General features: G+C 36.8%; 1 protein-coding gene across 1 annotated transcript in view; it reads left to right on the top strand.

Annotated features, from left to right (window-relative positions):
* The window catches only part of DNAH7 (dynein axonemal heavy chain 7), a 331,737-nt gene that overhangs the window by 198,774 nt on the left and 119,694 nt on the right, over window positions 1-13,269 (top strand). Inside the window, exons 41-44 of the mRNA XM_004032984.5 lie at window positions 5,065-5,937; window positions 8,124-8,353; window positions 11,267-11,597; window positions 12,351-12,697. Coding sequence (XP_004033032.4) covers window positions 5,065-5,937; window positions 8,124-8,353; window positions 11,267-11,597; window positions 12,351-12,697 — 1,781 coding nt within the window. The remainder of the gene's footprint in view (window positions 1-5,064; window positions 5,938-8,123; window positions 8,354-11,266; window positions 11,598-12,350; window positions 12,698-13,269) is intronic.

Here is a 13,269-nt window from a genome sequence, read left to right as displayed (position 1 = left end):
TGTTCTGTCACTTGAGATTATACATAACAGTGCTTTCTTCCAATCATGGGAATAGGTTGTTTGTGCTATTGTATATGTGTTAGACATAATTACTTTTAAGAGTTTTTTAGATTCTGTGCTGCTTTAGATGTCAGATTATTGAGTTTTGATAATGGTTGTTGAGCTCTTTGGGCATTTAGTGAGGTTTACTACTTCATATTTATACATACCTATATAAAACATAATGAATTTAGTCCTCAGCTCAAAACCTTGTATTAGCACCCTACTTCATTCAGAGGAATTTCGGATGAAAGTCCAGTGGCCCATGGGACCTGGGATGTGTTCCTCTTAGCCTGTTCCCCTCAGGCTGCCTCCTGCTCTCATCCTCATCCCCCTTTCACCAGCAGTACAGGCCTCCTGGCTATTCTCTTCTGCCTGCAATATTTCCCCCAGATATTGATGCTCTGGAATAGCTCCTTCCCTGCCTTTGATCAAATTCTTCTTTCTAGTTGAAGCTTTTTAATACCACAGCCTGACTCCCCTCCCCTATCCTAGTAGTTCCAGTCTTTCTTATCCTGTCCTATTTTACTTCTTTTCATAATATTTTCCAACGTCCAACATGTTGTAGAATTCATTCGTTATATGTATTGTTCATCTCCCTCAGATAGCAGGCAAGCCCCATGAGAGCAGAGATTTTCCTCTCTCTTTTTTTTTTCTTACTGCAATGCCAAGAAGGATGTTTGGTACATTATTCTCAACATCTTTAAAAATATGAGGTAATTGTGAGACAGTAGGTGGGAAGAGATCCCCCGAGAAACTCCAGCCAGCCAGTGCACTGGGGTGGAACCACAGAAGTTCATGCTGTTTGCAGTGGGGAGGAGCCTGGCCCCTCTTCTTCCTGGATGGAACCTGGGATTCAATCTGCAGGGTGGGAAGCACTCTAGAAGGGACGCTGGCCTTGTGGAGAGTCCCTGTTTCCCCCTTTTCTTCATTTTCACTCAATAAAACCTGTTTTACTCACCATTCAAATAGTCTGCGAGGCAAAATTTTCATGGCTGTGTAACAAGGACCCCACCTTTAGCTGAACTAAGGAAAAGTCCTGCAACAATTGAACTCAACACTAATTTGTGCTTTGTTTCTGTTCACTCAGAAAATATTTCTTCAGGGTTTAATATATGTTAGAGACTACTTTGCATGTCTTTTTCCTTTCCAGACATCATTATCATACTAGATAACCTTATATAATTTCACTAAATGGTTTCTAAGGTATAAAACTGACAACTCATTCCCTTTGGCTTCTCCATGGCTCTGAGACATTAGTTAATGCACATATCACCTGGTTTGCTTGTTAAGTACAGATATTCTGCAAAAACAAGACCCCCAAAATAGATGAATATGTTTCATCAAAATTAAAAAATTTTATGCTTCAAAAAACGCCATCCAAAAAATGAAAAGACAATATATAGAATGGGATAAAATACCTGCAAATCATATAAACTGTTAAGTGTCTAGTATCCACAATACATAAAGAACTGTTATAACTCAACAATAAAAGACTAATAATGCAATTTAAAAGTGGGCAAAGGATTCAAAGACATCGCTCCAAAGATGATATACAAATGGCCAATAAGGACATGATTAGTCATTAGGGAAATACAAATCAAAACTGCCATTAAGTACCTTTCACACTCAATAGGATGGCTGTAATAAAAAAGATGAATAATAGGCCAGGCGTGGTGGCTCACACCTGTAATCCCAGCACTTTGGGAGGCCAAGGCAGGCGGATCACGAGGTCAGGAGATCGAGACCATGGTGAAACCCTGTCTCTACTAAAAATACAAAAAATTAGCTGGGTGTGGTGGCGGGCGCCTGTAGTCCCAGCTACTCAGAGAGGCTGAGGCAGGAGAATGGCGTGAACCTGGGAGGCGGAGCTTGCAGTGAGCCGAGATCGCACCACTGCACTCCAACCTGGATGACAGAGCGAGACTCCGTCTCAAAAAAAAAAAAAAAAAAAAAAGATGAATAACAGAACAGTGTTGGTGAGCATGTGGAAGAATTGGAACCCTCATACATAGCTGGCAGTAATGTAATATAGAAAACTGTTTGGTAGGTCATCAAAAGGTTAAAACATCGGGTTACCATATGACCTAGCAATTCCACTCCTAACTGTGGACCCAGAAGAACTGATACATGTCCATGAACAACTTGTACATGAATATTATTAGCAGAATTATTTATAATAGCCAAAAAGTAGAAACAACCCAAATATCCATCAGCTGATGAGTGGACAAACAAAATATTGTAAATACATACTGTGGAATTGTATTCAGTCCTAAAAAGAAATACTCATATGTCCTACAACATAGATGAACCTAGAAACATTGTGCTAAGTTAAAAAGTCCATACACAAAAGGTCACCTATGATATGATTCATTTATATCATATATCCAGAATAAGCAAGTTCCATAGAGATAGTAAATAGATTAGTGTTGGCCAGGGCTGGTGGTAATGAGAAGTAGCTTCTATTGGGTACCAGGTTTCTTTTTGGGGTGATGATAAAGTTCTGGAGGGAGATAGTTGTGATGGTTGCACAACTTTGTGAATATTCTGATTTTGTATTCTTTTAAAGAATGAATTTTATGGTCCATGAATTATATCTCAATTTTAAAAGTCTGCAATCAAGACTTTGAGGTAAATAAATGCAAAGCACAAATTACAATATAAATATGCCAGAAATTATATCCTTTGCAACAATTTAGATTTATAATAGAAAGTTTTAAGTGTCAACTTTTTAAAATGTGAGAGGTGGTGATAGAATAATGGTTCCTTGTTAGGGAGGGAGGAAAGCAGGGATCAACAGGAGTGAGCATGAGGGAGCTTACTAAGGTGCTGGAAATTTTATATCTTGATTTTGGTGGTGGTTACATGGATGTGTAACTGTGTGCCAAAATTCTTTGAGCTGTACACTTAAGATTGTTGTACCTGTATTAGTCCATTTTCATGCTGCTGATAAAGACATACCCGAGACTGGGCAATTTACAAAAGAAAGAGGTTTATTGGACTTACAGTTCCACATGTCTAGTGATGCCTCACAATCATGGTGGAAGGTGAAAGGCATCTCTCACATGGTGGCAGACAGGAGAAGAGAGATTGTGCAGGGAAACTCCCCTTTTTAAAACCATCAGGTCTTGTGAGACTTATTCACTATCACAAGAACAGCACGGGAAAGACCCACCCCATGATTCAATTGCCTCCCACCAAGTTCCTCCCACAACACGTGGGAATTCAAGATGAGATTTAGGTGGGAACACAGCCAAACCATATCTGTACCTTAAATAAGGAAAAAGAAAAAAACAAAAAGAAACGGAAAGATATTCCCAGGAATCATCCTCTGTGTTTTTAAGTCAACAGATCCACTGTGGGGCCCAGGAATTTGCATTCTGAATAAGTACCCCAGATGATTTTAATGCAGATGTGTTGACTGTCTTTGAGAAATGCTGCTATAGGTTCTTGCTGAACTGCCAGCTAGATAATAATATACTTGTTTTATGCTTAGGCATTGATCCTGATACATGAAGTTGACTTAATTTAGGAATATTGTCTGAGATCTTAAGTACCTCAATTCAAAGATTGGCCATTGGCATGTATTGGGAAATTAGATTGTCTCACAGAGAAATAACTTTTGAACTGGTTGGAATATGAAGGAAGTTTAAATAATACCATTTGCTTATGCAGACACTATTAGTGAAAAAAAAAAAAGGATAACACTATGAAATCATCAATTTGATAACAATACACTAAAACCACGATTCCTGAACACCATTAACCTTAATGCTAGGGCAATTTGCAGTAATTATCTATTTGAATTCTACAGTGTTTTCACATATTTTGTCATGTTATTTTTTCCCCAAATCTGTGCGATTTGCGAGGTAGGTAATACTACTTCTATTTTATAGGTGAAGAAGTTGATGCAGACATTTTCAGTGATTTACTCAAAATGGTAGAGCAGAGTAAGGATCCAACGTTCCACTGACGAAATATGCATTATTTATAGCATATATGTATTAGTTGGCCATTAACAAAATAATACAGACTAAGTGGCTTAAACAACAGAAATTTATTTTCTCACGCTGGCTTGCTAAAGCCACCTTGTCTCTGTGTCCTCACATGGCCCTTCCTCTGTGCATATAAGGGCCGCCCAACAGAAACAAGAACCAGAGAGAGAGAGGGAGAGAGGGAGAGAGCGCTTTAATGCCTCTTCCTCTCCTTATAAGGACACTATCCTATAAGACTAGGGCCCTACCCTTATGACTTCATTTAACCTTAATTGCCTCCTTAAAGGCCCTATTCCCAAATCCAGTCACATAGAGAGTTATGGCTTCAACATAAGAATTTTGGGGGGACACAATTCAGTCCAAAATAGACTGTACCCCTGGGACACACTTCTTTAAGAAAACAGTTGCTACATGTAGCAAGCCTGATGTTTCTTGCAGTCCCATAACGTGCATATAACCGGAGATTTATTTTAGTAGATTGCTCTCTGTAACGACTTAAAACAAAAATAATTAACAGATATCCCAAACAACTCTCCCTCTACCCAAGACATTTCCTGTTCTAGAAAATGTGCTTTTTGAAAAACAAAAACAAAAGCAAAAACTATTGATTTGTCAATAACTTTCAAAATGTTATGTATCTTAGAAAAAGGAAACATCACTGGAAAGGTGTTGGGTACCCCCTGGGTACTGGTGCCCAGCTCTGCTATCCACATCTGAGCAGCCAGCAAAGGCAGTCACTAACTTCTCAAGGCCTTAATTCTCTCAGCATCTCTACATCTACTTCAGCTCCCACCCCCAAAATTACCTTTCATTGATTGATAACTGACTATAACCTTATTATTCTAAATATAGAGTTAAAATTAACATTTAAAATAACATTGTGAATCAGTCCTGATTATTTGGATATACTTTTAATAAAACCCGCAGAAATTTTCTAATATTTTTATTACTTGAGATTAGCACAGATATAATAACACTTTCTTAAAAATCAGAAGAAAGTTTCTAAAGCTGCTTTTTAATTATTATACAGGTCCTTCGAGTGTATTATGACCGCCTTCTGGACAATACAGACAGAAGCTGGCTCATCAACTACATTCAAGAAATTTTGAGAAACTACATGTATGAAGATTTTCATGAGCTTTTTCAGCATTTGGATTTTGATAATGATGGCATGGTGGAAGAAGATGACTTACGCAGCTTAATGTTTTGTGATTTCCATGATCCCAAGAGGGAGGATACCAACTACAGAGAAATCGCAGATGTGGATAATCTTCGAATGATAGTAGAAATTCACCTAGAAGAATACAACAATATAAGCAAAAAACCCATGAACCTTGTCTTGTTTCGATTTGCCATAGAGCACATCAGCAGAATTTCCAGGATCCTGAAGCAGCCTCGCAGCCATGCTCTCCTAGTAGGGGTTGGAGGGAGTGGAAGGCAGTCTGTCACCAGATTAGCTGCCCACATGGCTGATTATTCAGTTTTCCAAGTTGAAATCTCTAAGGGGTATGATACTACTGAATGGCATGAAGATTTAAAAGTGATCTTAAGGAAATGTGCGGAAGGTGAGATGCAGGGTGTCTTCCTGTTTACAGATACTCAAATTAAAAAAGAGTCTTTTCTGGAAGATGTCAATAATCTGCTAAATGCTGGGGAGATTCCCAATCTCTTTGCATTAGATGAGAAGCAAGAGATATGTGATAAGATGCGTCAGTTAGATCGCCAGCGGGATAAAACCAAGCAAACAGATGGCAGCCCCATAGCCCTTTTCAACATGTTTATTGATCGTTGCCGCAGCCAACTGCATGTGGTCCTTGCCATGAGTCCCATTGGAGATGCATTTCGGAATCGTCTTAGAAAGTTCCCTGCTCTTGTTAACTGCTGTACCATTGACTGGTTTCAGGTATTGTCATGTACATTTTAGATAGACTTCTAGAAATGTTGAATTTCCACTATCATCATGACTTATTTTATAGATTCCCAACCTGTAGTTTACCCCAAAATATTGTTTAGCAGAATCTTCTGATCAGTTATATCTTATGAAATTATAATTCAAGAAATTATAATAGAAAAGTATTTGTTAAGAATATATGTGATCGCTAACTTCAATATATTATAGGAAGTGTTATGATAAAATTGTGTATCAGAGTCCTGACAGGAAGCACAGAGCACCCTTGAACCCTTCACTGAAGAAAGCATAATGAAGGAACTGTTCACAGAGGGGTAGGCAGGGTTAAGGGAACCAAGAGGGGATGTTGGAACACTCAGGAAGTGGTAGGTGGAGCAATAGCAGGAAGTGTTACTATAACCGTGTATGAAAGTCAGAGCTTAGAGCTGTGGATATAAAACTGCCCAACAGGAATAGGAACCAGAAACGTAGAACTCAGCTACGGCTGGAAAGGAAGGGAGGATCAAAATACCCCTATGTCTCACTTATTCCACCCTGCCCCCAATCTCTTCCCATTAGCTAAACCCAAAGGAGTTAAGAGCGAGAAAGCCAGAGTGACCTTTTTTTGTGTGGACTTCAGTACTGGGAAGTACAGAGCAGAGCAGAAAAAGGCAGTGAATGGATGGGGGGTAGGGACGAGGGGTGGGGAAGGGGAGTAGCAAAGGGAGAGTAACTAGCTAGATGTGAATAGTAATTTAATTCTCCCTTCTGGCTTTAACAGCATATCACAATGCATTCTCTACCTGTGTGGTAAGAAATCTGTGGGCTGTGACTGAGATCCCGTGAGTGGGTTTTGACAGATAAGCATTTATGACCTTGGAAAGTTTACAGAACCTCTCTGTATCTCTACTTCCTGGTAAAATTAATTATTTCATGCAAAACGTTTATTGAATTCTGTTTTGCTTTGTAGCAAGTCTTAATCTAAAAGCTGGAGATGAAGCACATGAAATAGACAAGACCTCTGTTCTCCTTGAGCTTCTTGTCTACAGACAAATAAGCAAAACACAATTTCATCAGACAGGGTAGCAAATAGGGAGTAAATGCTTTGTTGTTGTGTTTGTTGTTTTGAGATGCAGTCTCACTCTTGTCACCCTGGCTGGAGTGCAGTGGTACAATCTTGGCTCACTGCAACCTCTGCCTCCCAGGTTCAAGCAATTCTTCTGCCTCAACCTCCCAAGTAGCTGAGATTACAGGCACCCACCACCATTCCTGGCTAATTTTTGTATTTTTAGTAGAGACGGGATTTCACCATGTTGGCCAGGCTGGTCTTGAACTCCTGACCTCAGGTGATCTGCCCGCCTTGGCCCCCCAAAGTGCTGGGATTACAGGTAAATACTTTTTAAATAAGGGACCAATTAAGGGTTTGAAGAGGAAACTGGAAAGACAAAAAAGTGTCAGTATTGAGATCTGGGCAGAGAGGATAAACTAGTGAAGTCAAGTGTCTAGACAGAAGGAAGGAGAGGGTGACAGAAAATCAGGGTGACAGGAGCACAGGAACTGTGGGGGGAAGTGGTATAACAGGTCAGAAATGTGGGAAGGGTCAAATCAGATAGAGATTGACAAGTTGGTTCGGATTTTAAGAATTCTAGGAAGTCTTTGGTTATAAATTGGGGAGTGTGACATGAGCTGATTTATATTTTGAAAAGCTCACTCTTGCAGCTATGTAGAGAATGCAAGCAGTTTGGATGCTACTGGAATCTTCCAGGCAGATGATAGTGGAGGCTTGAATTGGGATGATTGAGGTAGACAAAGAAAGAAGAGAGGATTTGGAAGCTATTTCAGGAATAATGCCTCCATCATTCTCAGGGAAATGTTAGGAGAATTAAATGAGATAATACCAGTAAAATGCATACAGAAATAGACATTCCATAAATTTAGTTCATTTGCCTTTCCTTTCTCCTGCAACACTCATGAACAATTTCTCTAATCTCAGAACAAACCACACACAGTGAATGTTATATGCACTAACTAGCTCCTGGCTCCCTCCCCTAAGAAAGTTTCTTATGAAATTGTCTCTCCCACACCATCCCTCACACTATTCCCCTTCACCCCCAACATCCATAAGTTGTAAAGGGCTGCAGTAGTAGCAGATCCAGATTCGTAATCTTAATAAAATGCTAAAGCATTTATCTTACATTTAGTCATGGCCTGAAGATGCCCTCCAGGCAGTTGCCTCACGATTCTTGGAAGAAATTGAAATGTCAGAGGAAATACGAGATGGCTGTATTGACATGTGTAAAAGCTTCCACACTTCTACTATAGATTTATCCAAATCTTTCTTTGTTGAACTTCAAAGATACAATTATGTGACTCCTACCTCTTACCTCGAATTAATCTCCACCTTCAAACTGTTGTTAGAAAAGAAAAGAAGGTAAAAATCAAATTTCATATTTCTAAGTAAGCTATGGCAATTAAAAATACTTGTGTGTGCAAAAATGACATAATATGATATAATGGAGATTTATTTCATAGAAATATACTGTAAGTTTTGTTACATCTTTAAATTATTTAATCCACAAACATTTTGAATTTAGGGAGGGGTCTTATCCTTCTCGTATGGGCACATTGCCTAGCACATCATAGATGCATAATAACTCTTGGAAGAATGAAGATATTCCAACCAGAGCTGTGAATATTGAGTAAACACTAGTAGAGAGTGATTTTTCTCTGATAAATAATTAGGTAATAGTTAAACCCTCTCTTTGAATACTGAACAGCTGAGACTCTAGGGAGGGACAGCCACTCTCTAATAAACTCTCATTTGAAAACATCAATATAAACATGAGTAAACTTACCTGCTATAGAAAGTGTCAATGTGAGTTTTTTTAATGTTCTGGAGGGTGACTTTTGTGTGCACAAAAGTTTATTCAAATATTTCTTTGGTTCCAAAAATTAAAATTCAGTATGTATATTACAAAATTTAAAAACATTATAACATTAAGGTAGAAAGTAGGAAGTTTGGAACATTTTAGTGGTTACCTTTAAAGGGGACCTTGGATTAATGTGTGGCTCCATTCAAAAGCTTGTTTAAATAAAATTTTTAATACATTATTTATATTTCCCTTTTAAGTTCTGATTTAACAACTCAAACATTACTAGATACTTAAATAATTTATAAGTCTAGTATTTTAAACGTATACATATGGTAAGCCTTAAGTACTTTTAAATGTTTGAATATTATTTATAAATTAATATGATTTTTACTTAAAAGCACAAATGTAAATTTACTGCTCAGACACATGATTTATATTGAAAGCTCAAGCCTGATCCACGAATTGAACAGACCAAATTCTTTTAAAGATTAAAAAGAATACATAAAACAACAAATGTGCACAGATAATATAAAAATATTAATACTATGAGTTTGATTTTTATATGTATTTCTATGGTTAATTCTAAATCTTCCTATGGCTAACCCACTATCTCAAGCATTTTGAAGGACCTTTTCTCATATTGGGCAGCATGCTACCTGGATATGGATATGACACTCCTCATCTGTATTCATAGTAACTATTGCTGTGCCCTCCCAACAGGACTGTCATAGTCACTGTGGTCTACAACCCTGTGTTTGAATCATACCTTTAGGAATTTTTCAACTACCTAGTGAAATCGGCAGTGCCCACCGTGACTGCTGCATAGCTTGGCTGGAATTTATTATTTCTTTGGCTCTCAAGATAATTGTCTTTCTGTGTTGAGCTTATGATCTTTAACATAATGGAAACTTGCTTTTTTTCATATTTTCTTATCCAGGAGGATCAAAAGCTCTTGGAGATTGATTAAATTTTGGATATCACTCATGGCTTTTGTTTGACTCTGCACTCACAATAGTAAGGCCACCCTAACAAAAAAAAAGGATTATAAAAACGAGAGGCAAACTTATAGGAAGAGTTTAAACTTATTGGTTATAAGTTTTAAAGTTACAAGGTTATAAGTTCAAACTTACAGGTTGAAAGTCATAGTTTTTAAGGTATTTTCAAATATTCTTATTTGCCCTTCAAATTTTCCTTTTTCAAATTTTTTCTTTTCAAAATTCCTTGCAAATGAAAAAAAAAGATATTAAATTATCCTTGCCTCAGCTAGAATTCCTACCCTGTGATTATTCTTCCCATAATAGCTAAAGCCTTCAGATCACGACAGCCAGGTAGTGCTGTAACCTAGAAGCAAGTTTTCAGGTTACTTGGAAGGAAATCTATGGTTAAGCTAGCAAAGCGTCACTCGGGATTAGCCACCATATTGAAACTGTCTCAGGCTGGCAGGAATGAGACCTTTCCTATGCTTGTTGCACAAGGTTTCAGCTGAAACCAAACTCACAGATAATACAGTGCCATACATTCGGTCCCCTCTGTTCCCATTACTTTCTAATATTTTGCACACTCAGGGAATTTGACATGTGACAAAAATGTAGCATGCTCTCACTTATGAATTTTTTTAAAACAAAAATTATAATCCTTTCAGTGTTCTCCAGGTTACCTTTTCCAGCTCAAGCCAGTTCCTTACTACTCCAGTCTGTTTTTTGAAGGGGATTTTAAAAACATGTCATTTTTTTACTTGGAGACATTATGGTATATCAAGTATTTTAAAATGAAATTATAAAGAAGAGTTTTCTCTATAGAGACATATATATATTTGCAGATAAATGCAGATTAAATTTTTGACTACATTAAAATATTAAACTTTTAAAATATGCTAAAATATTACATTATTTCTAATCATTTGTTATTACTTTATAATCATTTTGCACCAAACAGGGTATTGAGCTTTATGATCTGCTCTATTTGTTACTTTTTCTTTAATAAAACAAATCTCTGTTTCAAGATGTATAATACATGTTAAAATCATTTTTTCACATTTGGAAACATTCAAAATAATATATTTCGAGCACTGAAGTGCGTTTAAAATAAGTGATCATAAAAAGGTTTAAAGCAGCAGTAGTGTTGCTGGGATCAACTTACCAACTTTAGAGGTACATCATTGATTTTGATACAGGAGACTCCTTGCCTCATCGCCAGTGTATTTATTCTTTTGAATTTCTGTTGTATGCGTTGATAACATATAGGTACTGAAAACACAAAAATGAATAAAACACGCTGTCTGCTCTTACTTGTGCACAAATCCGACATTCTAGGTTTCATGTTTTGACAGATTGTCATATATATGAAAATCTTTTAGACCACTCCGTAGTTATGTCTTGAAAAAGCCTAGAAAGCTCAGAAACACTTAAGTTTTTCCTTCATGTAGGATACAGAGCCTCATGATTAACTTTGTTTTATCTATTTCCTTCCAGTGAAGTAATGAAAATGAAAAAGAGATATGAAGTGGGTTTGGAGAAACTGGATTCTGCTTCATCTCAAGTAGCCACAATGCAGATGGAGTTGGAGTCACTACATCCTCAATTAAAAGTTGCTAGCAAAGAGGTTGATGAAATGATGATAATGATTGAGAAAGAGTCTGTAGAAGTTGCCAAAACTGAAAAAATAGTGAAAGCTGATGAAACAATAGCGAACGAACAAGCTATGGCTTCCAAAGCCATCAAAGATGAGTGCGATGCTGACCTGGCAGGTGCCTTGCCAATATTAGAGTCAGCACTGGCCGCCCTTGATACTCTTACTGCACAGGTAAGAGCTTCGCCATACACTTTCTAGGACACGTCATCATAGCCCAAGAAAGAAATTAGCATTGTGTTCTAGTCTAGTTTGTCTCTCCGAATTAGCCTGAAATTTTAATGAAGCTGAAATCATTTTGAAATTGGCAAAAGAATTCCCTAATTGACTTGAAAAAGAAATGCATGTGCATGCAAAAACACCTTTGAAATGGAAGAAAGCGGCCAGATGTTATAGCCTACCATAAAGCAACAGTTATTTCAAGAACTTTATACATCTTTGCACTGCAGTAATCAACAAAGACATAAGCTTTGAGATTATATTTTGATTCTAAGGGGTACCTTTTTCATATTTAGACACACTTGTCATTGGAATACATCTTATAGAGCATGTGATAAAGTATTGTATTAATTTTGCCAGTGATTTTTTTTGGGGGGGATACATAAAATAATGTGTTTTATAATAATTTATTTTACAATAGCAATGTCTTAGATTTCATGAGGTGTATTAAAAGTTAAGATGTGAAAGGGGAATATTTTAATTTAGAAAGATGAAGATAGATTTTTAAAATAAATAGGGCAGAGAATTTTGGCTAAACTTTTGGGTGGGACTCAGGAGAAGAGTATAAGTGCAGTTCTATTACTGTCACCATTTCTACCCAGTGAACACAGTGAGTTTCTGTATGCTTAGTTTGAAAATAGGAACCACTTACAATTACTGTATAAACAAACATGTCTTTTAAAATAATTAACATGTTGTTATTTCAAGGATATTACAGTGGTAAAATCCATGAAGAGTCCTCCTGCTGGTGTCAAGCTTGTTATGGAAGCTATATGCATCTTGAAAGGAATCAAAGCTGACAAAATCCCTGACCCAACAGGTTCAGGGAAAAAAATTGAGGATTTCTGGGGCCCAGCTAAGAGACTTCTTGGTGACATGAGGTTTCTACAGTCACTTCATGAATATGACAAGGACAATATTCCTCCAGCTTATATGAATATCATAAGAAAAAATTATATTCCAAATCCAGATTTTGTACCAGAAAAAATCAGAAATGCTTCTACAGCGGCCGAAGGTCTGTGCAAATGGGTCATAGCAATGGATTCATATGATAAGTAAGTGCTGATAAAAAGAAATCCAGCTGGTATGTTCTGTCTTCACTTCTGGTCAGTAAGAAAATATACAATTTAAAAGTTATGTAAGTGAGAGGCTCCTTGGAAAATCCTGTCTGAATTTGCTTTGTGTTTGCATATTTACTGGAGGCAAGATTATGCCAACTAATAGTATAATACAGTGGTTCTTAAACTTTTTGGACTCAGGAACTGCTTATACTCTTAAAAAGTATTGAAGACCCCAATAAGATTTTGTTTATTTACCATATTAGAAATTAAAATGGAAAAATTTTAAAAATGTTTATTAATTCATTTTAAAAAGCAATACAAATGTTACATGTTAATACAAGTGATTTATTTTTATTTTTTATAAATTTACATGTTTTTCTTTTAAAAATAGAAAAAAATAATGATGAGAAGAGTGGTATTTTATTATACCTTTACAGGTCTCTTTAATGTGTGGTTTAATGTGAGATAGCCAGACACCAAAATCTGCTTCTTCATTCATTCTGTTGCAATATGTTGTTTTAATTAAAGTATATTAAAAAAAAATCCACCATCACACAGAGGTTTAG

Source organism: Gorilla gorilla, chromosome 11 (genome assembly GCF_029281585.2).
Source record: "Gorilla gorilla gorilla isolate KB3781 chromosome 11, NHGRI_mGorGor1-v2.1_pri, whole genome shotgun sequence".
In the NCBI taxonomy this organism is placed as follows: domain Eukaryota; kingdom Metazoa; phylum Chordata; class Mammalia; order Primates; family Hominidae; genus Gorilla; species Gorilla gorilla.
The sequence above is the reverse complement of the archived record's forward strand: the minus strand, read 5'-3'. Positions and strand labels throughout refer to the sequence as shown.